Source organism: Anastrepha obliqua, chromosome 5, assembly GCF_027943255.1.
Source record: "Anastrepha obliqua isolate idAnaObli1 chromosome 5, idAnaObli1_1.0, whole genome shotgun sequence".
NCBI classification, from domain to species: domain Eukaryota; kingdom Metazoa; phylum Arthropoda; class Insecta; order Diptera; family Tephritidae; genus Anastrepha; species Anastrepha obliqua.
The window spans coordinates 33,808,175-33,835,787 of record NC_072896.1 but is presented as its reverse complement, the minus strand read 5'-3'; the positions used below and the strand labels follow the sequence as shown (position 1 = coordinate 33,835,787).

The 27,613-nt window shown below is 38.3% G+C and overlaps 1 protein-coding gene across 4 annotated transcripts in view; it reads left to right on the top strand.

Moving 5' to 3' along the window:
* The window catches only part of LOC129248448 (limbic system-associated membrane protein), a 104,557-nt gene that overhangs the window by 6,847 nt on the left and 70,097 nt on the right, over window positions 1–27,613 (top strand). For all 4 annotated transcript variants that reach the window (XM_054888001.1, XM_054887999.1, XM_054888000.1 and 1 more), the window contains exon 3: window positions 22,739–22,946. In XM_054888001.1, coding sequence (XP_054743976.1) covers window positions 22,739–22,946 — 208 coding nt within the window. The remainder of the gene's footprint in view (window positions 1–22,738; window positions 22,947–27,613) is intronic.

Sequence of the window (27,613 nt, the reverse complement as noted above, 5' to 3'; positions counted from 1 at the left end):
CAGAACTGACGAGTTGCTAAGAAAGCCACGAGCAGACATACTCAGAATTCTTCTTCTTAATTGGCGCGATAACCGCTTACGCGATTTTGGCCGAGATTAACAAAGCGCGCCAGTCGTTTCTTTCTCGTGCTAACCGGCGCCAATTGGACACACCAAGTGAAGCCAAGTCCTTCTCCACCTGATCTTTCCAACGCAGAGGAGGCCTTCCTCTTCCTCTGCTACCACCAGCTGGTACCGCATCGAATACTTTCAAAGCCGGAGCGTTTGTATCCATTCGGACGACATGACCCAGCCAACGAAGCCGCTGGATCTTTATTCGCTGCGCTATGTCTATGTCGTCGTAAAGCTCATACAGCTCATCGTTCCATCGTCTGCGATATTCGCCGTTGCCAACGTGCAAAGGTCCAAAAATCTTACGCAGAATCTTTCTCTCGAACACTCCAAGCGTCGCTTCATCGGATGTTGTCATCGTCCAAGCTTCTGCGCCATACGTTAGGACGGGCATGATGAGAGTCTTGTAGAGTGTTAGTTTTGTTCGTCGAGAGAGGACTTTACTGCTCAATTGCCTACTTAGTCCAAAGTAGCACTTGTTGGCAAGAGAGATTCTACGTTGGATTTCAAGGCTGACATTGTTATTGGTGTTAATGCTGGTTCCTAAATACACGAAGTCTTTTACAACCTCAAAATTATAACTGTCAACAGTGACGTGGGTGCCGATACGCGAGTGCGCCGACTGTTTGTTTGAAGACAGGAGGTACTTCGTTTTGTCCTCGTTCACCACCAAACCCATTCGCTTTGCCTCTTTATCCAGTTTGGAGAAGGCAGAACTAACAGCGCGGTTGTTAAGGCCGATGATGTCAATATCATCGGCATACGCCAGCAATTGTACGCTCTTATAAAAAATTGTGCCTGAGCGATTAAGTTCTGCGGCTCGTACGATGCTCTCCAACATCAGGTTAAAGAAGTCACACGACAGCGAGTCACCCTGTCTGAAACCTCGTTTGGTATCAAACGGCTCGGAGAGGTCCTTCCCAATTCTGACGGCGCTGCTGGTGTTGAGCAACGTCATCTTACATAGCCGTATTAGTTTTGCGGGGATACCAAATTCAGACATGGCGGCATACAGGTAACTCCTTTTCGTACTGTCGAATGCAGCTTTGAAGTCGACGAAAAGATGGTGTGTGTCGATTCTCCTTTCATTGGTCTTTTCCAAGATTTGGCGTATCGTGAATATTTGGTCGATGGTAGACTTTCCAGGTCTGAAGCCACACTGATAAGGTCCAATCAGTTGGTTGACGGTGGGCTTCAGCCTTTCACACAATACGCTCGCTAGAACCTTATAGGCGATATTTAGAAGACTAATCCCGCGGTAATTGGCACAAATTGCAGGATCGCCCTTCTTGTGGATTGGGCAGAGCACACTTAAATTCCAATCGGCAGGCATGCTTTCATCCGACCATATTCTGCATAGGAGCTGATGCATGCACCTTACCAGCTCCTCGCCGCCATGTTTGAATAGCTCAGCCGGCAGTCCGTCGGCGCCCGCGGCTTTGTTGTTCTTTAGCCGTGATATTGCTATTCTCACCTCGTCATGGTCGGGTAACGGAACGACAATTCCGTCGTCAACGATTGGGGTATCGGGATCTTCACATTCTCTATGACATGCGCAGCTGTCACCGTTTAACAGGTTCGAGAAGTGTTCCCTCCATAATTTAAGATTGCTCTGTACGTCAGTCACCAGATCGCCGTCTTTGTTCTTACAGGACAACGCCCCGGTCTTAAAACCTTCTGCAAGCCGCCGAACTTTCTGGTAAAATTTTCGGGCGTTGTTCCTATTGGCCAGCATCTCAAGCTCCTCGCACTCACGTATTTCGGCCTCTCGTTTCTTCTGTCGGATAATACGTCTCTCTTCCTTTTTCAGCTCTCTGTAGCGATCCCACATGGCTCGCGTTGCGCCCGATCGCAGCGTGGCTCTATAGGCGGCATCTTTTCTTTCGGCGGCAGCATGACATTCCTCGTCGTACCAATTGTTTTTTCGGGCTCGCCGGAATCCGATTTCTTCTTCGGCGGCGGTACGTAGGGAACGAGAAATGTTGCTCCATTGCTCGCGCATGCCGGTGTGTTGGGCAGTGCTCTCCGAGAGCAGGAGTGAGAGTCGAGTGGCGAATCTTCTGGCTGTCTGTTGTGATTGCAGCTTTTCGATGTCGAACATTCTTTGCGTAGGTAGATGTACGTTTTTTGCTGCACAGAGGCGTGTGCGCAGTTTGGCTGCAACAAGGTAATGATCCGAGTCGATGTTGGGTCCTCGGATCGTACGTACATCTAATACACTAGAAGCGTGTCTTCCATCTATCACAACATGATCGATCTGGTTTCGCGTTTTTCGATCAGGAGACAGCCAGGTAGCTTGGTGTATCTTTTTATGCTGGAATCTGGTGCTGCAGACTACCATGTTTCGGGCCCCGGCGAAATCGATCAGCCTCTATCCGTTACCGGATGTTTCGTTGTGTAGGCTGAATTTTCCGACTGTGGGACCAAAAATTCCCTCCTTGCCCACCCTGGCGTTGAAGTCGCCAAGCACGATTTTTATGTCGTGGCGGGGGCAGCGCTCATAGGAACGTTCCAAGCGCTCATAGAAAGAATCCTTGGTCGCATCGTCCTTCTCTTCCGTCGGGGCGTGGGCGCAAATTAGCGAGATATTAAAAAATCGCGCTTTGATGCGGATTGTTGCGAGACGCTCGTCCACCGGAGTGAACGACAGTACTTGGCGACGAAGTCTCTCTCCCACAACAAATCCGACACCGAATTTGCGCTCCTTTACATGGCAGCTGTAGTAGACGTCGCAAGGTCCTATGTTTTTCTTACCTTGCCCCGTCCATCGCATCTCTTGGATGGCAGTGATGTCAGCCTTTACTCTCACGAGAACATCAACCAGCCGGGCAGAGGCACCTTCCCCATTAAGGGACCGGACATTCCAGGTGCATGCCCTCAAATCGTATTCCTTATTTCGTTTGCAGGGGTCGTCATCAGTGTTGGAAGTTCTCATCCGAGGCTTTGTTGCTGTTTTCATTGGGGGGGTTTTTTAAGTGGCGGGTCCCAAACCCAGGGCACAACCAGCTATGCTGGGATGCTTCGCCTTCTCACTTTAGCTCACTCCCGAACGGGTGTTCGGAAGCTAACCAGAGGATACGTGGGCTAATCCCGGACGTTGTAAGCTGCTTGAACCATATGTAGAAGAATCGTCCTGGCCACTCCCAAGTGAATGGCGATCAGTAACTTTCCCCACTTGCGTGGACTTCTACACATGGAACCATCCTCCATCAGAATTACGTCAACAATAATTAGTCACTGGCCTTTGGCAGACTATGTTATGTGAAAGGAAGATGAGGTACAACGTACAACGATAGATGTGAACGTTGCAAGATGTTGATTTAACGAAACAGTAATTCACAATTTATGTGAGTGCCCAAGTCTGAGTGCTCTACGACATAGAATGCTGGATGAATTCTCAATGAGAAATATGGTAGGAATTGCAGGAAAGAAAATAGGCGACATAGGCAGATTTGTAGGCAAACCAAGACTATTTGACTAAGTAACGGCAGGGGTTCTACTAATTGAGTCTGGGATGTGTCATTCAGACAGTATCTCTACCAACCAGTGCCAGTCGATAGGACTAGTATTAGCTACTTCTAAAACATGTACTAGGACACAAACGATCGTTTAAGTCGAAGTGTCGGCCATTGGCCACACCTAAGAAACTAAATTATTATTATTATCATCTGGCATTCGGTAATAGTGGGCATGCCGCAAACCATGAAAAATTATATCTAAATATATGTAGCAAAATTGCTTATGGGCTACTGCAGCTGAAAAGGTTGGTACATGTTGCCCATTCGGTAATGCCTGAACACGACACCTCTGTCAGGAAACATCAAATGACAAAAACACCTTTTTTTCTAATAGCTATCACCTCTCGTCAGGCAAAGACAAACTTTCGAGTATATTTTCGCCATTAAAAACCATCGGCCGTTCGGTGGCGGCATAAAAGTATAGTGAAAAGTATATTGTGGAAAAATATTAAGACGCACACCACCAAGGAGCAGGAACTTAGCCAAACTGCTGAAAGAAGTGCACGCATCAATTATTTATTTTTTTTTATTTTAATTCCCTTAAATTCAGTAAAAATTCAACCAGCCTTTTCTTAAAAAAATTATTTATCAAAATGTTTGTAAATAAATAGATTTTGAATATTATTTACTTAGTTCAGAGCGACACACACAAATAATTCGTAAAAGAGAAGGAATTAAATAAATAATCAATAAAAAAAGTGGTAGGCTAATCACCTGCCCTATCAGAAATCAAAATATATTAACGAAAGCAACGCAAGACTGAGTCCTTAATCCCATCAGTCAGTTAGAAACATCGTTTCTTAGTTTTCGCCCCTCGAGCTTTATACAAATTTAATATCAAATTATGTCGACCTGAATCTTTATTACTTTGTTAAAAAGCTTTCTTACTTCCTAAATAATACAAAAAAGGGGGAGGTATTGTACGAATGTTATTGAAGATATAACCTATTTATGTGGAAGCGAAGTTATTGCGTCTAAAGTGTCAGTAGGTTTGTGTCATCGGTACAAACGGTCATCGGTTAAACGTTTGAATTGATGAAAAAAGTTGATGGCGATGATTGTCTATCTCGTGCCAGAGTTCTCGTGCCGTGGCTTACATGTTTCAGAGGTGATTGTGAGGACATAAATGACAATGAACATACGGGCCAAAATCAGTAATCACCGAAAAGTCTATCGAAATTGTTCGTAAATCTTCAAAACTGAACCGAAATCATTGTTGAAATTCATAGCACCGAAGATGAATGTCTCCGAAAAATCGATTTATCGCCTTTTAACTGGTCACTTGAGCTTACGAAAGGTCTGTGCACGTTTCATTCTCCACAAGTTAATTGAGGACCAAAAATTGCTCAGAATTCAACATTCGAAAGACCTCATTAAAGAGACAAGAAAAGACTAGAACTTCCTTTACAACATTGTAAGTGGTGATGAAACGAGGTGTTTCCAAGGAAAACCTAAAACTAAGCGTCAAAGTACCGAATGGAAGGCCCAGACGAGCCAGCATCTAAAAAATTGCGTTTGGAGAAGTCAAAAATCAAGTCGATGCTCATTTTTTTTACGATTACAAGAGAATTGTCCACAAGCAGTTCATGCTAACGGACCAAATCGTTTGGCGTTTTGAAGCGTTTGTTGCAACGCATTCGTCGAATTTACCCTGAATGCCGCGAAGAAGGAAGCTTATTGCATGATAATGCATCATTTCATCAATCCACTCTTATGACTGATTTTTTGACTATAAATAGAATTTTAACCATCAATCACTCACCGCAATCGCCTAATATGTCTCTCAGTGACTTTTACCTATTCGGAAAAGTGTATTTGGCCATAAAAGGAAAATGTTTTGCGTCCGCAAAAACCATCCAAAAGGCTTGTACCGACATCCTGAAGGACATTCCGGTCAGTGACTTGAAAAAAAACTCTTTCGAAAAGTTTTTAGATTCCGCAAAACAGTGTATCGAGGCTGAAGGGAACTATTTTGAATAAATAAACTCGAAGTTATCCGAACAAAGCTCCTGTCATTTATATTTTAGCTCAGACTGGTTTATTTTGGACTTCACCTTGTATATGCCGTATCGTAAAATATCAAGACGCACACCACAAATAGGAGGAGGAGCTCGGCCGTATACCCAGGCAAAAGGGTAGAAATGCAAGCAGTACAAATCACTTAAAAACACATCGTTTTATTACATCAGAAAGCAATAATCATAAAAGTCACAATTTCCACGCAAGTAATAAAAATTAACGCCTATAAAAATAATTGAAATATGAACCAGGTTAAATAAGCCAGAGATTAAACAAAGATTTGAAAACCACAATTGAGGTTTTGGAGTTGGTTGTTCAGTTATTCCTTTCTAAATGTTTGTTTGTGTAATTGGTGAATGTAATAATAAATTCATACATATATCCTCACACAACGTGATAAGTATGCGATAATTTCGTAAATATTTTATGAACGAAGCGTTTACCCCAAATTAAGCTGTTATCCTTTCATCATTTAATATGTGTATGTGTATGCGCAAATCCTTTATGGCTTATCTCACATATCTGCCTATGTGTCAAGTCAAATCAAAATAATTTGTCGGTTTTATTAACTATTCCAAACACCCTATGCAGTATAGCCGTACGTAGCCGTACATTTACGGCACAATGGTAACACTTTAACAGCACATTAGCCATAATCAACTACTTAGGGCGCGCTCAGCACTCATTTCGTTATTCACCATAGAGCAACGATAATGAATTGTGTTCGTGTAGCAGGAGTCTACGCAGTGCTTGTGTGTGCGAGAATGTGCTTGTGTGGTATCATAACTTAAGTGGGCATAAATGTTTCCCAAAATGCTATAAGCGAACACTTAGTGCTTAACAAATACGAAATAACCTGCCAACTCATTCAGCTCGGATATATGTACGCATGTATGATATAATATACACATCCACACGGATACCCACACATGTAGGTACAAGATTCTTGCATACCAATTTTAACAATGGCAGTGAAAGACCCAGTTGGAATGCTATTAGAATACAATCTATAATTTCTAGTGTTATACGCCTATAAGCAGGCAACATTTTCTTTTTATTTTAACTATAGAGTTAAAAGAGGCGCACCGATGTTGTTTTAAAATAACATTTACAAATTAAGACTCCTTCTGGTTTTACTATTGTATTTAAAAAAAATCGGTTCTGAACATTTATATGTAAAAAATTACATCGTTTAAACGGTCACCATGAGCACGTCTATTGATAAAATCCGCCAAACAGTCAATTCATGAATGCCTAATTGTTGAGAATGTCGAGATATCGACATCGATGGTCACTGCAGCAGCAACAATCTCAACAGAACGTCCAGTTGTTGGTCTGCTAGTCCTTTTTCTGTCCTCGACAAAAGCAGTTTCTTGAAATGCTTTCACTAACCTTTAAGTTGTCGACTCATTCGAATGAGGTTAGTTTAGGTAAAGTTGCTGTCTTACGACGCAGCTAGGCAAAATAGGCCAAATTTGGGTTTGACTTCTTCAAAGTGAAATATTTTTGGGTTTTTAATATATTTATATTTTTATTTTTTTTAATGTTAGTATTAAATACATTACTTACGAAAAATTTTGGCAATTTACAACCAGATTCTACAACTGGTTTCAGTCTAGTCTCTTTCGAACTAGTATGACTTTTTCATCACATAGCAGTTCCTTAACTAGAATATCTACTGAGCCGTCAAGCTTTTATTTTGCATCTGGTTATTTAGCAACTGGTGCAAGTCTAGTCTCTTTCTGATTAGTATGACTTTTTCATCAAATAGCAGCTCCTAAACTAGAATATCTACTGAGCCGTCAAGCTTTTATTTTGCAGTTGGTTATTTAGCAACTGGTGCAAGTCTAGTCTCTTTCGCACTACCATAGTATGACTTCATCAAATAACAGTTCCTGAACTAGAATGGTTACTGAGCAGTTGAGCTTTTAGTTTGCAACTTAATATTTATCAACTGGTTCGTGTCTAATGTCTTTCGAATTAGTATGACTTTTTCATCAAATAGCAATTATTGAATTAGAATTCTTACTAAGCTTTTGAGTTTTTGTTTTGCAATTGGTTGTTTTGCCACTGGTGCAAGTCTAGTCTCTTTCTGATTAGTATGACTTTTCCATCAAATATCAGTTATTGAATTAGAATTCTCACTGAGCTTTTGGGATTTTGTTTTGCAACTGGTTATTTAGCAACTGGTGTCAGTCTAGTCTCTTTCGATCGAGTATGACTTTTTCATCAAAAATAAGTTCTTGAACTAAATGTGTATTGAGATTTAAAGAAATGTTTGTAATTTTTTTCAGATTTCGACGTTTTATTTGGTTTTTAATAATAGCTTCTTAGCCTATGCTCAGTACTTATACTTAAAATACTATATTTAAAATAGCGCAATAAACTTTTGAGTTGAAGCTCGAGTTGAAGTTATTGTAAAAACTAATCTGGTAGGTTAGATTCAGTTTTAATGGCTACTCCTCTCCATTGGACGAAAAGAGGTATCAAAACCAAGCGGTTCTCCATGATGATACGTCATCAAATTCTAATTGCGATCCGTTAATTCCTCAGGTGGTGTAAAACAAAGCATTTGTTTTGAGAAGCACAGGAGGTTCTGAATATCAATTAACTTCAAGTCTTGTTATATAGGTAGTATTCATAGCTTAGAGGTAGTATTCACTGATCTCCATGTCCATTTTCACGGCCTTCTCATCTCAAAAACAGGGACAAGAATAATCTGCGGCAAGCCCATTCGCTTGTAGTGCGTTCCCATAATGAAATGTTCACCGCACCACGAAAAAGGAAGAATGGTTGAAAGGGATATGCGATTTAGATCTTCTTCAGCCGATTTTTAGCCAGATCTGTCTTGTCATTCAATGCTTGTTATTATTTACTTACTATTGTCTGCTTGCTTGCTGTTTGTCTGTTCAATGAACACAGATATAATCGGAGCAGATATGGAGATGGAGGAATGCTTACATTGTGTGAAGAGTTTAATATCTGAAGCTTAGTTATCCTTCTTGGCAGCTCGCCTGCGGCACAGCTTGCAAGGATGTTCCTGGATCCGGGGATCCACACTATTTTCATTACATGCTTCGTAGGCAGATCGTTCACTGAGCTCACTGCACTAATCTCCTTAATATCGACGTTCGCGGTGATTCTACTGCATTGTAAGTATTTACTTGAAGGTTGGTTAACAGGGTAAACTGCGATTAACTGCGCTGAAATGGGAACTTCCTTCGCCGAAGCCGAATGGGTTGGTACGTGACTATCATTCGGAATTCACAGAGGGAATGTAGATTCGAGTCTCGGTGAAAGACCAAGAAGACGGTTTTTTCTAATAGCGGTCGCCCCTCGGCAGGCAATGGCGAAACTCCGAGTGTATTTCTGCCATGAAAAAGCTCCTCATAAAAATATCTACCGTTCGGAGTCGGCTTAAAACTGTAGACCCCTCTATTTGTGGAACAACATCAAGACACATACCACAAATAGGATGAGGAGCTCGGCCAAACACCCAGAAAGAATGTATGGGCCAATTATATATACATATATATATATATATGTATAAGTGTCACATTCTTACTCCACTTGGTCCTCTTTAAACCTTCCTGCGGACCTTATAAATCTGGTTCGTCTAGCTAATTTTATATATGCAACATTCACGATTCTGTCCAAAAAAGCGATTCCAAGCAAATTCAACCTTCTCTAGAAGGTGTTCCACTATCTCTTCCTCTTCTGCATCCTGACAGCTTCTGCAAAAGTCAAAATATGGTGCTCCAATTCTACTGACATGGCTTTCTATAAGACAGTGCCCAGATAGGACTCCTACTAATATTCTTAAGTCGTTCCTATTAAATTTAAGTAGACTGTTAGAGCGACCCACATTCCGTTCTGCCTACTAATGCTACACGTATGTAACTGTATCCAGCGATTATTGGCAATACTTAAGGTGTAACTACCTATTCCATCTATTTTGTTGTACGGAGTTCTTGTCTGGTGGAACTGTCTGGATCAGTTAAGAAGCTGGTAAGGGTCCAAAGGTCTGCCCTCATTGGAGTCAGTGAGGCGCTTTCGACCCCTCCCACTCTATCGTTCAATGATGTGCTGAATGTGGCACTCGTGGGCATTGCAGCAAAAATCGCGCCACAATCAGATTGAGGTGTGCGGACCATACGCTGAACTTAAGTTACGGACACTCTAACATTCTTAAAGACTTTGAGTTCATCCCATGGTGCTGGATCATTGTACAACCTCATCAAGGGAAGAGTGGGCGTGGTGTAACATTTGGAGGCAGGGCATGTTTACGGATGGCTCGAAGTTGGATGGAAGAATTGGTGGAGGAGTATTCTGCGAGGAGTTCACCATCAAGCACAAATTTAGGACTCCAGACCATTGTGGTCCTTTCTAAGTGAATATAGTCACAATTAAGGAAGCAGGGGATTGGTTGCTTTCCTCCGCTTTCCTTTACTATAAAGGATGTAAACATCTACTCTGTCACCCAAGCGGCAATTAGGGCTTTGGGCTCGTTGTTTGTGCGTTTGAAATTAGTAGGGCAATGCCTGACTTCTCTCTCGATATCATCCGAATACTTCGATATTAAGCTCGTGTGGATTCTCGATCACAGGGGTATAGAGGAAAACAGCTGGGCTGATCAGCTGGTTACACAGGGGACCCTGGAAACGCTTTCATCGCAAAATGAGTGGAGTGGGGTTCTCTTGAGAACCTGTGATCTACTACTGGAAAGATAAGACTCGTGTCAACTCAGCGAGCGCTGGGCTAGAGCGGAAACAAGTAAAGTAGCGAGATCCTTCTGGTTGTGGGCAGATCGTGGAGCTCGAGGGAACTTTTAACAAAGCCGCAGCTCTCGAATTTGCCTTACCGAACATTGTCCGTTAGGTGTACATGCGGTAAGGCTTGGGATTGCTTCAAGTCTTTTCTGCAGGAGCTGTCTAGAGGACGAGGCAGAATCATCTCAGTTGTCCTGTTCTCGTCGGGCAAATGTTCAAGCATCTTGGCTCTCACTTTTTCGCTACATCTCCGGATATTACGGGTTTAAATATCACGCAACTGGTGAAATTCATCAATAGCTTGAAGCGGTGATTACCACGTAAACCGCCACTGTTTGCCTCTAATCCAAATCACCGTCTTCCTTCTGTCTGGTTTCTTCCGTTCTCCTTTTCCCATCACCTTCACCTGAATGGTATCAAAACGGACCAATTTTGAATTTTTTTCCAAGTGAGCCTCTCACAAGGGCAGCCATTTATTCTAACACAACGTAAGATTTATATCTACGGGTGGACCACCTATTTTTTTGATAATGGTAACACAAATGACATGTCAAATGTGTTCATAATTTACTTAAAGGTTTGACATTTACGAAATGGGACGCTATACGCTTGAACAAAATTGGAAAATATTGAAAACCTATTTCCAAAGTGGTGAGTCTTCTTTTTCTTCCGCTATTACAGTAAATGGCGAGCGTTAGCGTAACATGCTCAACGAGTTTTTGTTTCCAAAAATTGAAGAGGATGACATGGACGACATTTGGTTTCAACATGACGGTGCAACTTGGCACACTGCCAAAGTTACACTCGAACTTTTGGCTACCGTTTTTGAAAACCGAATAATCAGCCGAAATTCCGATATCAATTGGCCGCCTCGGAGCTGGGATTTCAGCCCGTTGGACTATGTTTTGTGGGGAGCCGTTAAGGACAAATGCTATGCGAACCATCCAGAGACGATTGATGCTTTAAAACACAAAATCGAAGTTGCCATTCATGAAATTGGAGCCCAAACAATCGAAAAAGTGCTTAAAAATTGGGTTGGTCGAATGGCCAACTGTAAAGCCAGTCGTGGCAGTCATTTGAACGATATTATTTTTCATTCATAAATGACAAAGTTCAATCTTCAAAATAAAACAAAAAGTTTGAAAAAATATTGATTTTTTTTTTTATAGCCGACTCAAAAAGCAAATTTTACAAGGCCCACCCTATATTTGCAGCTTTCACGTTGCCAAGGGCATAGGGTATATCAATTTTCTCTTGGCTAATTTGAAGCGTAGTGCCCAACCTCACTAACTCATCTGCCTTACAGTCATCCGCAATGTTACTGTAACCCGTCACCCAGAGTAGAGTTATAGCGAAAAACTGCGCGAGTATTCTTAATTGTTCATATCACCATCGTTTTCGAAGAGTATTTCTATGATTGAAACGATTTCACAGCTGCCTTAGTATCGGAATATATGCAGATATTTCTGACTGTAATTGCAGCTTTATTTAGCTTTAAAAGGTCTTCTTTAATCGCCAAAACTTCAGCTTGAAATATGCTCGGAAAGATCTACCTATATATGTCTCCCACTTAATCGTTGAGTTTAGAACCGTCGCTATATTTACTAACTCCATTTTCATAAATACTTAACCATTTTCCCAATCCTCTCTATATAGATAAAAATTTGATCGTATAAGGCACGTCAAGGTATAAATCCACCGAGCCGTAAAAGTCAGTGGTAACCGGAATGCAAAGAAACATTCTGAGAATACGCGAATGCTCTCATTATCGTTACTCGTATTAAGCTTTGATGATTCTCTCAATCTTAGGGTGGTTTTAGCTGCTGATTGTTTACAAAACAGTTCAATCGGCAAAAAATATGCAACATGACTTTTAACGCTGCTGTTGGTATTGTTTTCAGAGCGCACTAATATAATACAAAGGCTAGCTGCTTTTTAAATGCTGTTAAAGTCGAAGTTTTCTTCTCGAAAGTTGACTGCCAGGCCATAACCCTGTAGGTCATATTGATTCGAATGATTATTTCTACCAAAAAATAAAGAGTTTTGTGATATGTTTTTCTGAAGGATCGACCATTTTCATAATAAGTCTCAATAATTTTAACGAGTTCCTGTGTCCTGAAAATTATAAATTCTGTCTACTTGACAAATATCAAGGTTGTGATATAAAAAAGGTAGGAATTATTCACTACTGATATCTAGTCGTCACTTATGAAAGATGTTTTATCAGTGAAAGCAATACGATCATGACAAATTTTTGGTGTTCCCTCCAGTAACGTCTACTGCCTATAAATGATGTTTAATTTCAGTTGAACAAAGTCTGCTTTTTGTTCTGCAGATGTCTCCGATATCCTAGCGACACATTGCTAACAAGGCCGAAGAATTTATGGGAGAATGCCAAATCAGTGTGGCTGTCATAATACGAGGATATTAACAAAAGGCTTCTAAGTTTAACTATGGCGTCGGACCTACGGGACCTTACGTCAAATGTCTGTATCCCGCAATAACACAGTGATACTTTCGCTATCAGTACCGGTATACGGTAGGGAGAGAGCCTATCTACAGTGGATTTTAATTTATGCCTACATTATGCAATAAAGGATTTAATAACGACTGGCAACGTGTTAAATCGATCAGACTTAGGTATGGCATATGCCAACGACATTCTTTTACTGAAACGAAATAAAAGGTGTAATAATCAAAATGGCAGCTAAAAGAGACCTTTGCTGTGAACCAGCAAAAGACCTTGATTCTGTCTAGAAATGAGGAAAGAAGACATGTGCAGTGCTTTGATATATGTGAATATTTTTGTGAAGGCGTAGATAAATATAAATACTTAAGCGTCCTAGTAACAAGCAACAACAGCACAATTAAATGTTCTCAAGAGCGGCTACTCGCAGCAAACAAAACCTATTATGCTCACATGAATCTCTTTAAATCAAAATTTTTAACCAGAGCAAGTAAGATACAGATGTACAGAAAAGTGTATAGAACAGTCCAGCCAATAGCAACATATGCTTTCGAAGTATGGGGTATGACGAATTTAGTGGAAGGGTTACTAAAAGTTTTCGAAAGGAAAATACTGTGAAAAATCTTCGGTCCGAAGCGAAATGAGAGTTGCTGCGAAGCAACTCCCAACTATTCAGTCTATTGAACGAAGAAGATATAGTCAAGTTCATTAAGGTAGAAAGAAGTCTGATCAAATAATCAATACTTTATAAAAAATGAGTATTTGACCAGACTACTTACTACTTTAAATCGCTGAGGCTAAGATGGCTGGAACATGTCATAAGAATGGAAAGCAAAAAAAACGCCCAAAACAGCATTATGACTATTCGCTGATAGTGGAGAGAAAAAAGGGAAGAGCGTGCAAAGGAATGGCTAGACTGCATCGAAGATGATCTGAAAACTGAAACTTGAAGTGAGAAACACTGTCCGGGTTGTAACGCTGACTGATGATGTTTAATTGTATTTTATTGCTTTCGATCATTTAAAACAACTTCCCCTCCTAGCAAATTCAGTTTCTTCATTCAAATTACTTTCCTACAATCGGGTGTTCTTTAGCGGCATGAAAATATTGATATCGATAACTATGGTTAGGCAGCTGAGACAAGCTATCAGTGCAAATTTACTTTGAAAAAAAAATCTGTTCACGAAGTTCAAAGAGTGAAGTGTTGAAGCTGACGCCGAAATATCGACTCGTCGTTATTCTCAACTTCTTGGTATTTATCCTTCGACTACGCGGAAAATTTTTACGTAAGGGCTAACGTGCCTATGAAATACAGCTCGTGTAAGAATTGAAACGAAATGGACATCGCTTGCGTTGGATTCTGCCGATTGAGCTCTTTTAGATTTATTATGCAGATTTATTGGAAAATGTAATCAAAAATTGACCTGATGTAACTCGTAGCCGCGGTGGACACATATCGGATATTATATTCAAAAAATAAATGCCATGAAATTATCTATCAGATTATAGTAAAAAAATTCAGTCCAACAATAATTAAATTTTTGATATAATTTTAAATTCTCATGATCTTAAAAAAACATCCTATTTTATATTTAACATACAAATATTTAGTACTTACTCTTTAGAAAATCCCTGCAGGGTCACTTCCCAATCAGGCATTAACACATGTTTACATACATTCCTATCCAATCTAGTGGCCTGATAGGGCATTCAATTTACCAGCACATTCCATAAACCATTAAATTTCGGTTCGAACAAAAACAAGAAATGGAATGGTGTAATGATGAATAAAAGGAGTAAAAAAAGAGGTATCATTAAACTTGGTAGCAAAGACAGTGCAGTGAGTAGGTTTCGTATTTGTAATTCTTGTTGTTATTTTTGCTATTTTGTTTTCATAAATGATTTTCTCCAATTAAGCCTTAAAATGATAATCGAGCAGGCTCATGGGTGTAATTACTTATTTTATGGTCCTTGTCGGCATACCACAAACGGCGTTCACCCCCACTTATGCTCGCCTTTGGCCGCTTCATAGTTGCCGCGTGTATTTGCTACGAGCATGCTTGTTAAGGATGTCAATCCCGAGATCCCGATATAATTTTTAAGTCCCGGAAATTGTGGGATTTTTAGTATTTGTGATTTCCTACGACGCATATGAAATGAAGACAAAAAATTCCCTTTTTTTAACAAAAAAGCAACACTGAAAAGCACTTTGCGTTTACAACATTTTTGTAGTAGAAATCAGCTGTGTCCTTTGCGTTCAATATCCAACTCTTCAAATCTTATTATTCGTATTTTGTCAAATAATATTCAAATAGTACGAGAGCTAAGCACTATCCACTTCCGCCAAGCACGTAGATAAGTAATAAAAGTGTTGACTTTATCATTTCAATTTGAAACTATTTTTCAGAGGTTTCGTTCCACACACGACAGAATCAGAAGCCTTCCCCTCCGCTCTGAAGTTTTTTGGCATAGAACTTTTTTCGCCATACCTTAAGTTGCTTGGAGCAAAAAAATCTTCAAAAAAAAAATTTAACAAAATAAAAAAAATGATTTTTGGGGGTAGGCTTAATAACGGAAATTAAAAATAAGAACGCTTGAAATCATTTTTAGAGCTGTGATACGAGTATATGAGTACCATAGAAGAAAAGGGAACTATTAGACATCTTCTTTGCGAGTGTAAATGATTAGCTAGAAGAAGACTTTGTACAATTGGTAGTGCATTTTCAACAGATGTAGCGGATATAGCTTAAACTAACGAAGTTAAAATCGTTTATAGAAGCCACAGGATGGCTTAAAAGGGATCGCATAGGTTAAGGAGAACTTCCAGTGGCATCGCAGCGGACCTAAGACAGGTCTAAGCGTGTCTTATTCACAACCGTCAGACCTACCTACCTTCTATTAATTTTTTTGTCAGTGAATTGCCAGTGGAATAAATCAGTCCGCGAAACTAAGTAGAGAAAACTTTTGACCCGCCCTAATGTGCACCCTAAAGTGCTACTAAACGCGTACAATTTTAACTGTTGTCTTTTATTTTGTTACAAAGCAAATATTTTTCATTTTACAACCCTTTTATTTAATACTGTCATATAGTAGGAGAGTTTTTCGAACAGTACTGATGAAATTTTTCTTTTGAGTTAAGTTTAAAAAAAATGTTAAATATCTAAATTTTGGGCCCAATCTCGGAATTCTGGTATGGTATCAACGAAATTCCATAAAATTCCGGGATCTTAAAGATCGAAAATGTTGACATCCCTAATACATATGTATGTATGTGCATATTTATAATGAAAAAACAATATAACACTTCAATAGTTTCATGTCGTTTCAACCGGCGTGGTCTATTTTTCAATATCTGTCATTGCCTAACAAAAAACCATAACCAACCTTATATAAAAATTTAAAAAACTTCCATCCACATTTCAAACAAAATAGGAATTACAAAAAAAATCGGTATGTAATCGTACGACCCAGTAAATTTTAGTATAATCAGTCGAAGTTGCTAGAATATCCCGTTAATTTTTTATAATATTTTACCTTGACGGTGTCTTCTCTCTAAAACAAGTTTAGATATTTTTTTTTTATAGAGAGAAAATAGGCAACACGGTCAGGGAAAAAACTATTAAAAATCGACGAGAACTTTGAGCCACTCAAAGTTGATCTTTATTGCACTAATATTTAATGGGCTAGTATTTAACGAGCATTAAAGAACGAGAACGAGAGGATGGAAGAAGGAGTTAGCTAACCTGCAGCGCGCGAAATAAAGGACGGAACGCTAAGGATATGGCAAGACCGCTGGAGAAAAGGAACACGCGAAAAATCGACGGCTACGCTAGGCGTCACATGGTACAGCAGTTCGGTGAGGTAAATTTTTAACAACCCAAATTCTTTCGGGATACGGAAATACCTGTTCAAAATAAGGAAAAGCGAGCACTCCACATGCATATAAGATGATGCCGCCGGAGATGACGCTTGCGTTAGGAACAAGAACTTCGAACGCTGGAGAATGCAGTCGGCTACATAACTACTGAAAATATATTCGTCAAGATGTTGTGCAGCGAGGAAACGTGGGACATCTTCAATGATTTCGCGGAAAAAATTCTCCGTTTGAAAAAGCGAGACCTGGACGCAGGAACGCAAGCATAGACCTTGTAATGAGGAAGATGGAACGCCGCTCTGAAGTAACGCGAAAGCACTTCTTGGACGGTCGAATGAGTTTCAGGATATACCACAAGTGCGACGGCAGCATTTTAAACCTTTTCATCCGCAAAACAAAAAAAACTTATTATTTTGGAAGATCTCCTCCACAACAATACTGATGGAATTTTTTGAGAATCAATATCAAATTCCCTTGACTAACCACGGGATCCCGAAACTTATGGGATCGCAAAATCGAAAAAATGGGTACTTACGTGTGTATGCAGGCGTACAATTTCTATATACGCATGTACATACATATTGTTGTTGTATGAAATTCAGTGTTGCAGGAAAAGAAGTTTGCTTTCGTGTGCTATGTGTCGCCGGTGGTTTTCATTGTTTATTCAGTGTTTGTTATTGTTGTAGCTGCTTGTTTTTGTAAGCGTCATCATTATTATTTATGCCTTTTCATATTTCATTTATGGCATATAATAACAACAACATCTATTAGTATCCTTGCTGCATAAGCACTTCACCCTTAAGGGCCAACCAATGAAGCTTGAATTCCTCTTTTCCTTTCCTTTTGTGCGCTTGTTGCTTTTGTTGTGACGTGTATTCATTTATTGTGTTAATTATATTTTCTGGTTCTTAATTGTTTATATTTTCCTGCATTGTTATTGTTTTTGTTTCATTTATTTTAGTTACCTTTGCAATTATTTACTTCCTGTTTTCAGTAGCTTCTCCGGAAGCCCGCTGTCACAGCGCTTACGTGTTTTCTTATTCATATAACTGCTTGTGTATATTTTTATTTTTATTTTTTTCATACTCCATTGTTGTAATATTGCTTTTGTTGCTTATTATAGTCATATGCTTCATTTGGTGCGTTAATAAAAGCAAGCTTCACGCTGCTCTTTGTTTGTGGTTCAACTCAGTGGTGCTTATCTCAGCTTATCTTTTACCCAATGCGAGATTCATGCACTCGACATCTACCACCCACACTCTCAACCTCAGTTTATGACTTTTTCTCTTTTCCTGACTTCAGTTCCTTTGAAAATTCCACTTCAATTCATTATCCCACATCTGCTCTCTACATTAACTTGGTAGCGCACATTATCTCGGCTCATCTGGCATTGGCTTGTGCTACCTTGAACAACTCAGCAGTCCAATTCTACTTAAAACAAAATCTCTTTTATCCCATTTATCTGCTTTCTACTACTTACTTGTTTTGCTGCTTCTGCTTCATTTTCGTTTACTTCTTCATTATTATTTTTTATTATTTTCTATTCTGTATTTTTAACTCATCTCCTTTATTTTTTGGTTTTTTTTTCTCATTCAGCCGTGTATGTTGATATTATTGTTCTGCTTGGAACATTTTATGGTAGTTCTTCCTCTTTTATTGTTTACACACATTTCGTCTTTAATGTCAACCTCCTTCTCTCCACTTCATATTTTAAGTAATTGAGTGCATCCTATGGATTTCCGTCTGTTTATTTGTTTTTTCAAAATTTATTCATTACCTGTCCAATTTATTAAAGACTTTTTTCATTTCATTTATTTATTTACATATGAGACAGTCGGACGCCTGTTTGTATGAAAAGCAGTTGAATTGTACTCTAATGATGGGGTATGCAGCGGAGAAAAAAATTGTTTGTGCTTTAATCATAATAAAAGCGTTTAATGCTTACAAAAAGTCCATCACAATTTGCTCTGGCAGACAAGTTGAAATGAAATCCCTCTCTTGCGTAAACACCGCTTCGCAGTTAGCCAATGAGTGCAGGAGCTATTTGAATAAGCTCGCTGTGCCACAAAATTTGTATGGGTCTCGAGGTACAGCCACATCCCTAAGTACAGCATCGTAGACGAGTCGCGAAGGAAGAGTACCATACCAGGTTCAGAAAACTCTACTTATAATGGGGGCTTTCCTCTATTTCATGTATACTAGAGCTTAAATCGACGGTGGAAGGCATAAAGAAGGTAGCGACATCCGCCACCGCTATACTGCTCTCAGTAAATTTAACATAATCAGTTGATTTGCTGACGTAATACAGGGTCCGACACTTGAAGTGCAAACAACGTACAGAGTGTTGTTTGTAAGCGCGTAAGCACTTTGCCGAGAGTAAACGCGAGAAAAGAAAATCAGTAATGGATTTCACACGTAATAGTGTGATTGCATTATATTTGGCTGGAGAATCACAACCAGCAATTGTTCGTGAGCTCGAGCACCTTAAAGTAAATAAAGTTTTCGTTTATCGCACCATTACTCGTTACAATGATACTGATAGCATCGCGAAACGTCATGGAGGCGGTCATCAAAAAACCGGAACGTCACATGAAATGATTCAAAACGTGAAGAAGCGACTTGAGCGAAATCACCGTCGAAGTGCCAATCGAATAGCGACCGTGGCATCCGCCGCATACTGAAAAACGATCTCAAAGTCAAGCCTTACAAGATCCAAAAGGCGCATGATCTCATACCAAAGCAGCAACAAGTTCGACTTGAGAGAGCAAAAGAGTTGCTTCGCTTGGCCGAAAGCAATCAATTTCCGAACATTGTGTTTTCTGACGAGACAGTTTTTCAAGTGGAGCAATTCGTAAACTCCAAAATGATAGGGTTTATTTGACCGACCGTTCATACGAGAATGTAAGTCATCGATTGGCCTCCAGGAGGCAGCACCCGCCACTGGTAATGGTTTGGGCCTCTGTAACCGCAGATGGGCCCACTCCAATCGTTTTCATCGAGCCTGGCGTCAAAGTAAATGCGAAATATTATCGAGAAAGTATTCTGGAGGTTGCTTTGAAGGCGTGGGCCGACAAACATTTCTGTGGCAAACCATAAACGTTTCAAGAGGACTCGACACTGTCTCATAAAGCTTGAGAGAATCAAGAATGGCTAAAAAACGACGTTTCGGTCTTCAAGGGCTCTCAAATTCATCAGACGCGAATCCGATGGATTAATCCCTTTGGGCCATTTTAGAGAGCAGAGTCCGAACTAAAAAATTAACCAGTCTGGAGGCGCCCGCGAGTGGTCACATTCGGGCAGCTTGCGATTCGTTTCTCGACCGTTTGAAGGCCATAGTCGAAGCAAAGGTGGTCGTATGGAGCAAGAGTAAATTGATTCTTAATTTTGTATTATTTTCACAAATTTCTTTCTTTGAATTGAATAAAAGTAATTTTCCAAACTAAATTTATGACCCCCGTGGGCAAATGCAAATCACATAGTCAGTTTTGTGCTGCATTGAAAATATTTCATATGAACAATTTTTGTTCCAATTATTTGATAAAAAAATACTGTATTTTAGCGAAATTAAAATATGAATGCATTAGGCGGTTGTTCTAAAGGACGCAAGGTATTAACTATTGACTACTGATAAAGTGTATCCAATAGTATACAGATTCTTTATCGCAGCATTGTGGACTGTATGTATGAACAAATTTTTATTTCTAGGAATTGTTGTTGGTGTTTTTTCTGTTGCTGTTGTTGAAAACATGTAATAGAAAAACCACGCAGCAAAGGCCATTTTTGTACAATATATACATGTGATCGCTGGGGATCGAATTAGACCAGCTAGAGCGTGGACTTAACGTATACACTACCTCGCCCATAACGGACTTCGCGCATAATAATTTACGTTCGAGTTACTCACTGATTGAAAGATATAATGAGCCTGCGTATTTCTTTCAATGCGTGACGGTCTCGTATGGGAATTATGATGCTTGAAGCCATAGACATTTGCAAAAAAGAGGTCTTTCTAAATGTCTACCAAATTCTTCGGATAATGGCGGTTTTGCCCGTTACCACGGCAGCAAACGAAAGGTCTTTTTCCACGCTGCGACGTTTGAAATTTTACTTGAGGTCTACAAAGAGAGAAGATCGTTTGAATGGACTGGCTTCTATGAATATCCATCGCAACGTGAATGTAGACATTGACATGGTATTGAAAGAATTTTTTTTTTCGTACCTCGAAGAGTCGCAAAGTTATCGACACATTGATCAGCATTGGGAAAAGTGCATGCAGTCATTAGACTTGGAATGAAACCATGTTAAAATGTTTTTAATAAGATTGAAATTAAAATATAATGACCTAAACCACTTCTTGAAGGTATGCGAGCATCAGAAAGATTTGGCGAAGTTACTTTTCATTGCAAAATATTTTTAATGTATATTACTCTAATATACTATATTCATTGTATAAAACAAAACAGAAAAAATATTTTATTTCTTTTTACATGTAATGCCTGCACACGATCCTTAAACACTCAACAAAAAGGAAGTTTTTCTTTACTAACTCTTTTAACGTATATAAAAAGAGACTAATCGCGCTTATCGAATTTTATTTGTGAATGAAATTTCAATCCAGAACCTCCTCCCCGTGGGCTGAGTCCTGCGCTCGGCCCTGCTCTGAATCCATGAAAATAGGAACACAATAGAAATTTTAGTTCTCACTGCTGAATCCCCTCATAATAATACTAATACGAGTACTCTAGGCCGAATGGATTGGGGCGTGACTACCATTCGGAATTCAGAGAGTGAGCGTCGGTTCGAATCTCGGTGAAAGATCAAAAATTAAGAAAAAGTTTTTTCTAATAGCGGTCGCTCCTCAGCAGGCAATGGCAAACCTCCGAGTGTATTTCTGCCATGAAAAAGCTCCTCATAAAAAATAACTGCCATTCGGAGTCGGCTTGAAACTGTAGGTCCCTCCATTTGTGGAACAACATCAAGACGCACGCCACAAAAAAGAGGAGGAGCTCAGCCAAACACCCAAAAAGAGTGAACGCGCCAATTATATATATAGATTTAATATCTGCAATAATATCCGTACAAGGCCGCCACCCTTTTTGGATTATTGACGAAGTAAAGCGGCTTTTAACAAGGTAATAAGGGCTCAGCTTGACATAATTTGATATTACCTGTATTATAAATTTTATTAAGTCGGAGGTTTGAAAAATAGGTGCCAATGTCTCTAACTGACTGATGGCCTTTGTATATGAACCAGTTTCTCTTTTACGAGTCATTTGTGTATGTCGCTCTGAACTAAGTAAATAATATTCGAAATCTATAATAAATACTTTTTTTTTTTTTTTTGATATTTTGTTTTTGTTTTGCTTACTCTTTTCTAACAAAAAGCTCGTTTACATAAAATTATACTGCTATCCCAAGATACCGCTGGTATTGTCATGCCTGATACAGACCAAAATCTAACGACTTAACCAATGACAGTGGTACAGTTCCCGCTTCGTGCACTAAATCTGAAAAGGATTCTTATACGCAGAAGTAAAATATAATATATTTTCGAAAACTAATAGATTGAATTGAACTTTTAATATGATAAATTTATGATTGTTATATCCCGGGAAGAATCTCAAAGTGCTGAGACTTCATCAAAATTATCCCAGGTAATCATTTCCAGTTTTTAGCGAAAGACGAAAGGCTTACAGAATTATTACTGAATTAAGTCAATTCATAACCCGGCAGAAGTACCGATGTAGGTGTACCGCAAATGCCGACTTCTCGTATGAATTATTTTAAATTTTTCTAAAAAAAAGAAGTGTTCGTCCCTAGAAGCATTTAGCTGTAGATATCTCAGTTTTATGAAAAAATGACAACAAAAATTTTATAAAAATCTTATTTATCAGTATTAATATTTTCCGCTTTCAACTAAATATAAAATTTTGGCTATTTGCACTTTCTGCATATCATTTAATTTTTACTTTACTTGTAGGTCGCGTGGCTGCGTGTAGACACCCAAACAATTTTAACTATACAAAATCATGTTATCACAAAAAATCAACGCATCGGCATAACGAATTCCGAACATAAAACGTGGACTATGAAAATCAAAGATATCAAAGAAAGTGACAAAGGCTGGTATATGTGTCAAATTAATACAGATCCGATGAAGAGTCAGATGGGCTATCTGGATGTGGTAGGTAAGTGTTGGAATAATTCGGTATGGGGAAGAAAATGTCATATTAAGTTACATAAATTGTTCAGCAACTTCGTAGGATTGGATTAAAAGTTATAACAATATTGTAGGTCAAATGTGACACAATGTTATGCTAAATTATTTATCCAATTTGTTTTTTAAACCTTTTCTACTAAATAGATTTTTTTCGTTTGTTTTTTTGTTTTTTTTTTTTTCTTTTTGTTTTTTGAGTGTTGGAATCTTTGTTTTGACTTTTGGTCTACTGTCGCCCCTTCGCTTCACCATCATTCTAGATGAGGACAAAAAACAATAGAGGCATCGCATAGAGTTTCAACGGACATCTCCAGGACCTGCAGACCTGTATTTAAAGCTCAGGAATGGGGGCAGATAGTCAAGGAGGGAAGGAGAAAAGTATCAGAGAAAGAGATAGGAAAGAATAGAGACAGAGGTGGAGATAGTTAGTCCTGTGAGAATTTTTCTGATTCTTTGGCAAATCTGTAAAGATCCTCCAGTTCTCGAGAACGAATATTACTCATTCTCAGGACATCGGAACCCAAAACTCATAGCCGTGCTCTAGCAAAGGCAGGAGACTCACAGAGAAAGTGCTCAGTGCTATTCGCCTCTTCCAAGCATGACAGGCACACCGGGTCCTCAATGATTCCAATGGTGGTCATATGCTGACCCCATGGGTTGTGTCCTGTAATGATGCCGACCATCAACCGAATGTCTTTCCTTCTAAGTTTTAGTAGAAAGTTTGACAGTTTTCTGTTCGGACTTGTCACAAAACACTTTGCTGTTCTGCAGCGTTCTAGACCGGACCATCGCTCTTTATGTAGATTGCCTACATAATCGCTAAACCAATTCATGATTCCTGCGGAACTGATTCCGATTATTGGCCCTGGCGCTGATCCACGGTTGACCAATTCGTCGGCAATTTCGTTTCCTTTTTTCATATATTTCGTAAGATATTATGTATCCCGAAACTTTCAGGATTTTCGGGACTTAAAAAATACTGAAATACCATGACACTCAGCTAACGGGATACCGCGATTGACATCTCTAATCGAAACCAATTGTCTTAACTAATTGGGCTTTGAATTATTTGTAGCCGTCTTAAACTAACCTAAATTATCAAGACTTTGCCAGTCCTTAAACTTTTAAAATTATGTACAATTTCTGTATTTAAATTGGTGTTGCTCCCAATACATAAGTGGCTCGAATTCGCCGCTGAATGTTTTATTTTTGAAAAAAAAAAAGCAATTATTAGTTCTTGTTTATCGCGGTTCACTTTCCCCGAGTTCCCTTTGATTGACAAACAAAAGGAAAATCTACATAAAGAAAAACTCTTTTACAAGTCGGTAGCCAACGACAAAATAATCGCCAATTAAAGAAGGGAAAAGTAGCAGAAACGTTGCATACACACATACATCTACGAATAGAAAACGGAAAGGAAAAACGCGCCACAAAAAATAATAACAGAAACTGGCCAGGTGCAATTTCATGCAGAAAATTATCCAACTCGTTACCACTCAGTCAGCGAGTCAAGCCACCAGCCAGCCAACCATGCGAAAAAGCCCTAATATATGAAATTAAAAAGCTATAGCGGTCAACGTGCAGGTAGTCGCCACAAACACATTTGTTGCTGTGTTCGTACATGTATTTGTGTTTATTTGCATGCAAAAATGGTGCTATAAATAAAACAGTAAGTGAAAAACAACAGAGAACACGACCGCAAGAACCACAAATTACCGATTGTTAAAAAAATATATAGCAGAGCGGGCACAAATTATGAAGGGTTACAATGAAGGGGGTGGTTTAAGGTGGTGGTGACGTAGGTAAAATCAGAGAGAGAAAGGAATGAGTGGTACAAAATTTTATGGAATTGATTGTAGCTGTGCAAGTGATTTCGAAACTTACAATGAGCCGGAAAAAACTTGGCTGCCAGAGCGAAAGAAGTGTAAAAGGGTACTTATGGCAATAAAACCATATGGAGGATTTGGTACTAAAATTATGATATTACTGATACCGAATTATACTGATACCGAATTATATGTGTGGCGGTTAAGAATTTTAAAAATAGTCAGTTTCACACTTTACTGGTAGTCGAAAGGTTTCGTGTTGTCGTTCATCTTATGGGCTGAGCAGACCAAATTTTTTAAAAACCAACGTGGAACTATAGTAGTTCCCAAGTCATGCCTTCAGCGATTGATCGAACAGGAGAAATTCGAATGAGGCTGTGAAATGAGACTTGAGATAAGCTGAATTTACGAATTTATGAATTTAGGAATTTATGAGTTTATCAATTTATGAATTTATGAATTTAGGAATTTAGGAATTTAGAAATTTATGAATTTATGAATTTAGGAATTTAGGAATTTAGGAATTTATGAATTTATGATTTTATGAATTTGTGAATTTATGAATTTATGAATTTAGGAATTTATGAGTTTATGATTTTATGAATTTGTGAATTTATGAATTTATGAATTTATGAATTTATGAATTTATGAATTTATGAATTTATGAATTTATGAATTTATGAATTTATGAATTTATGAACTTATGAATTTATGAATTTATGGATTTGTGAATTTATGAATTTATGAATTTATGAATTTATGAATCTATGAATTTAGGAATTTAGGAATTTAGGAATTTAGGAATTTAGGAATTTATAAGTTTATGAATTTATGAATTAATGAATTTATGAATTTATGTATTTATGAATTTATGAATTTATGAATTTATGAATTTATGGATTTGTGAATATATGAACTTATGAATTTATGAATTTAGGAATATATGAGTTTATGATTTTATGAATTTATGAATTTATGAATTTATGAATTTATGAATTTATGAATTTATCAATTTATGAATTTATGAATTTATGAATTTGTGAATTTATGAATTTATGAATTTCTGAATTTATGAATTTATTAATTTAGGAATTTATGAATTTATAAATTTATGAGTTTATAAATTTATGAATTTATGACTTTGTGAATTTGTGAATTTATGAATTTGTGTATTTTTAAATTTATGAATTTATAAATTTATGAATTTAGAAATGTATAAGTTTTTGACTTTGTGAATTTCTGAATTTATGAATTTATCAATTTATGAATTTATGAATTTATGAATTTATGAATTTATGAATTCATGAGTTTATGAATTTATGAATTTCTGAATTTCTGAATTTCTGAATTTATGAATTTATGAATTTATGAATTTATGAATTTATGAATTTATGAATTTATGAATTTATGAATTTATGAATTTATGAATTTATGAATTTATGAATTTATGAATTTATGAATTTATGAATTTATGAATTTATGAATTTATGAATTTCTGAATTTATGAATTTTTGAGTTTATGAATTTATGAATTTGGGAATTTATAAAATTATTAATTTTATGATTTTTACGAACTTTATGAATTTTACGAACTTTCGATTTATGAATTTATGAACTGATTAGCTTTTTAGCTTTTCAACTTTTGAATTTACTAATTTCTGATTTTAGGAATTCACTTTAATAACTTAAGAATTTTCGATCTTTTCAAATTGAGATTTTATAAATTCATAATTTTCTAATTTATTAACTTTAAATGCACTAAAACACTGCTGCATGTGCCCATTTCCAAGGTCAATTACAGCGAATGTTGCTGCTGAGTGGCAGGTGGGTTTGGTGACAGCGCTAACAAAACGTGTATTCTGCACTTATGCACACAAACCAATGTAAACCAATTTCATATGCGCGCATACAAACAAATAACCAACACCATTCGGTCGGTTTAGCCTCAGCCAGTTACTTAAGCTCAGTTGATTTGACCATCCAACCAGCGGTGCATGACGACTTGGCCGGGCAGGAGCTTTTGTTCCCGAAACTCCCCATAAGTAAATATGAGAGCTTTGGCGTGGCTAAGAGTACACACACACACATACATACATACAAATACGAATGCCGCCTATGATGCTCCTCATTTGCTGTGCTTAACGACAAAGTCGCTTCCCACCGTTGTTGACTATTAGCTTTGGTGGCCATTGTACACTGAAGGCCAGCGCGATCAATTTGATTATTATTGTTGTTGTTGTTGATATTGTGAGCCATCATTGAATGTGTTTGCATGAGCATGAATGCGTGTATATGTATGAGTGCATGTGCTTTTGCTTGGCACTCCAACATGTTAACCGCGCACTGAGCCTCAGCGGCGTTGTTGATTTTGCATTAAATATGCCCGCTTAATACGTTAAATGTTCTGCCTCTTGTCATGTCGCACATACGCGCACAGCAGCTGCTACATCCTACTCCCTAACATACCTGCACAGAATTTGGCTTGCAAATATGGAGAAGAATGCTGCAGCAAACGCAAACCGCTGCACTCGCTTAATGGACGCAGAAGCAGCCATGACTGTGCACATATACATGGACATATGTACACTGATACACACACGCAAATTTCTGAAGCGCTGCTTTGTGTGGCATTAAAGTATTTGTGGACAATATGGTTGGAGGTAAGTGAACGTTGCATAGCCAAATTCGTGCACTTGGCTATGCGAAAAATTGGAAATTTAATTAAGGCAATACTTTGCTGGAGCAAATGAGCAGGCGAAATTGACTCACACACCAAAGTGATTATTGGTAATTTGTGCGGTATGCACGGACG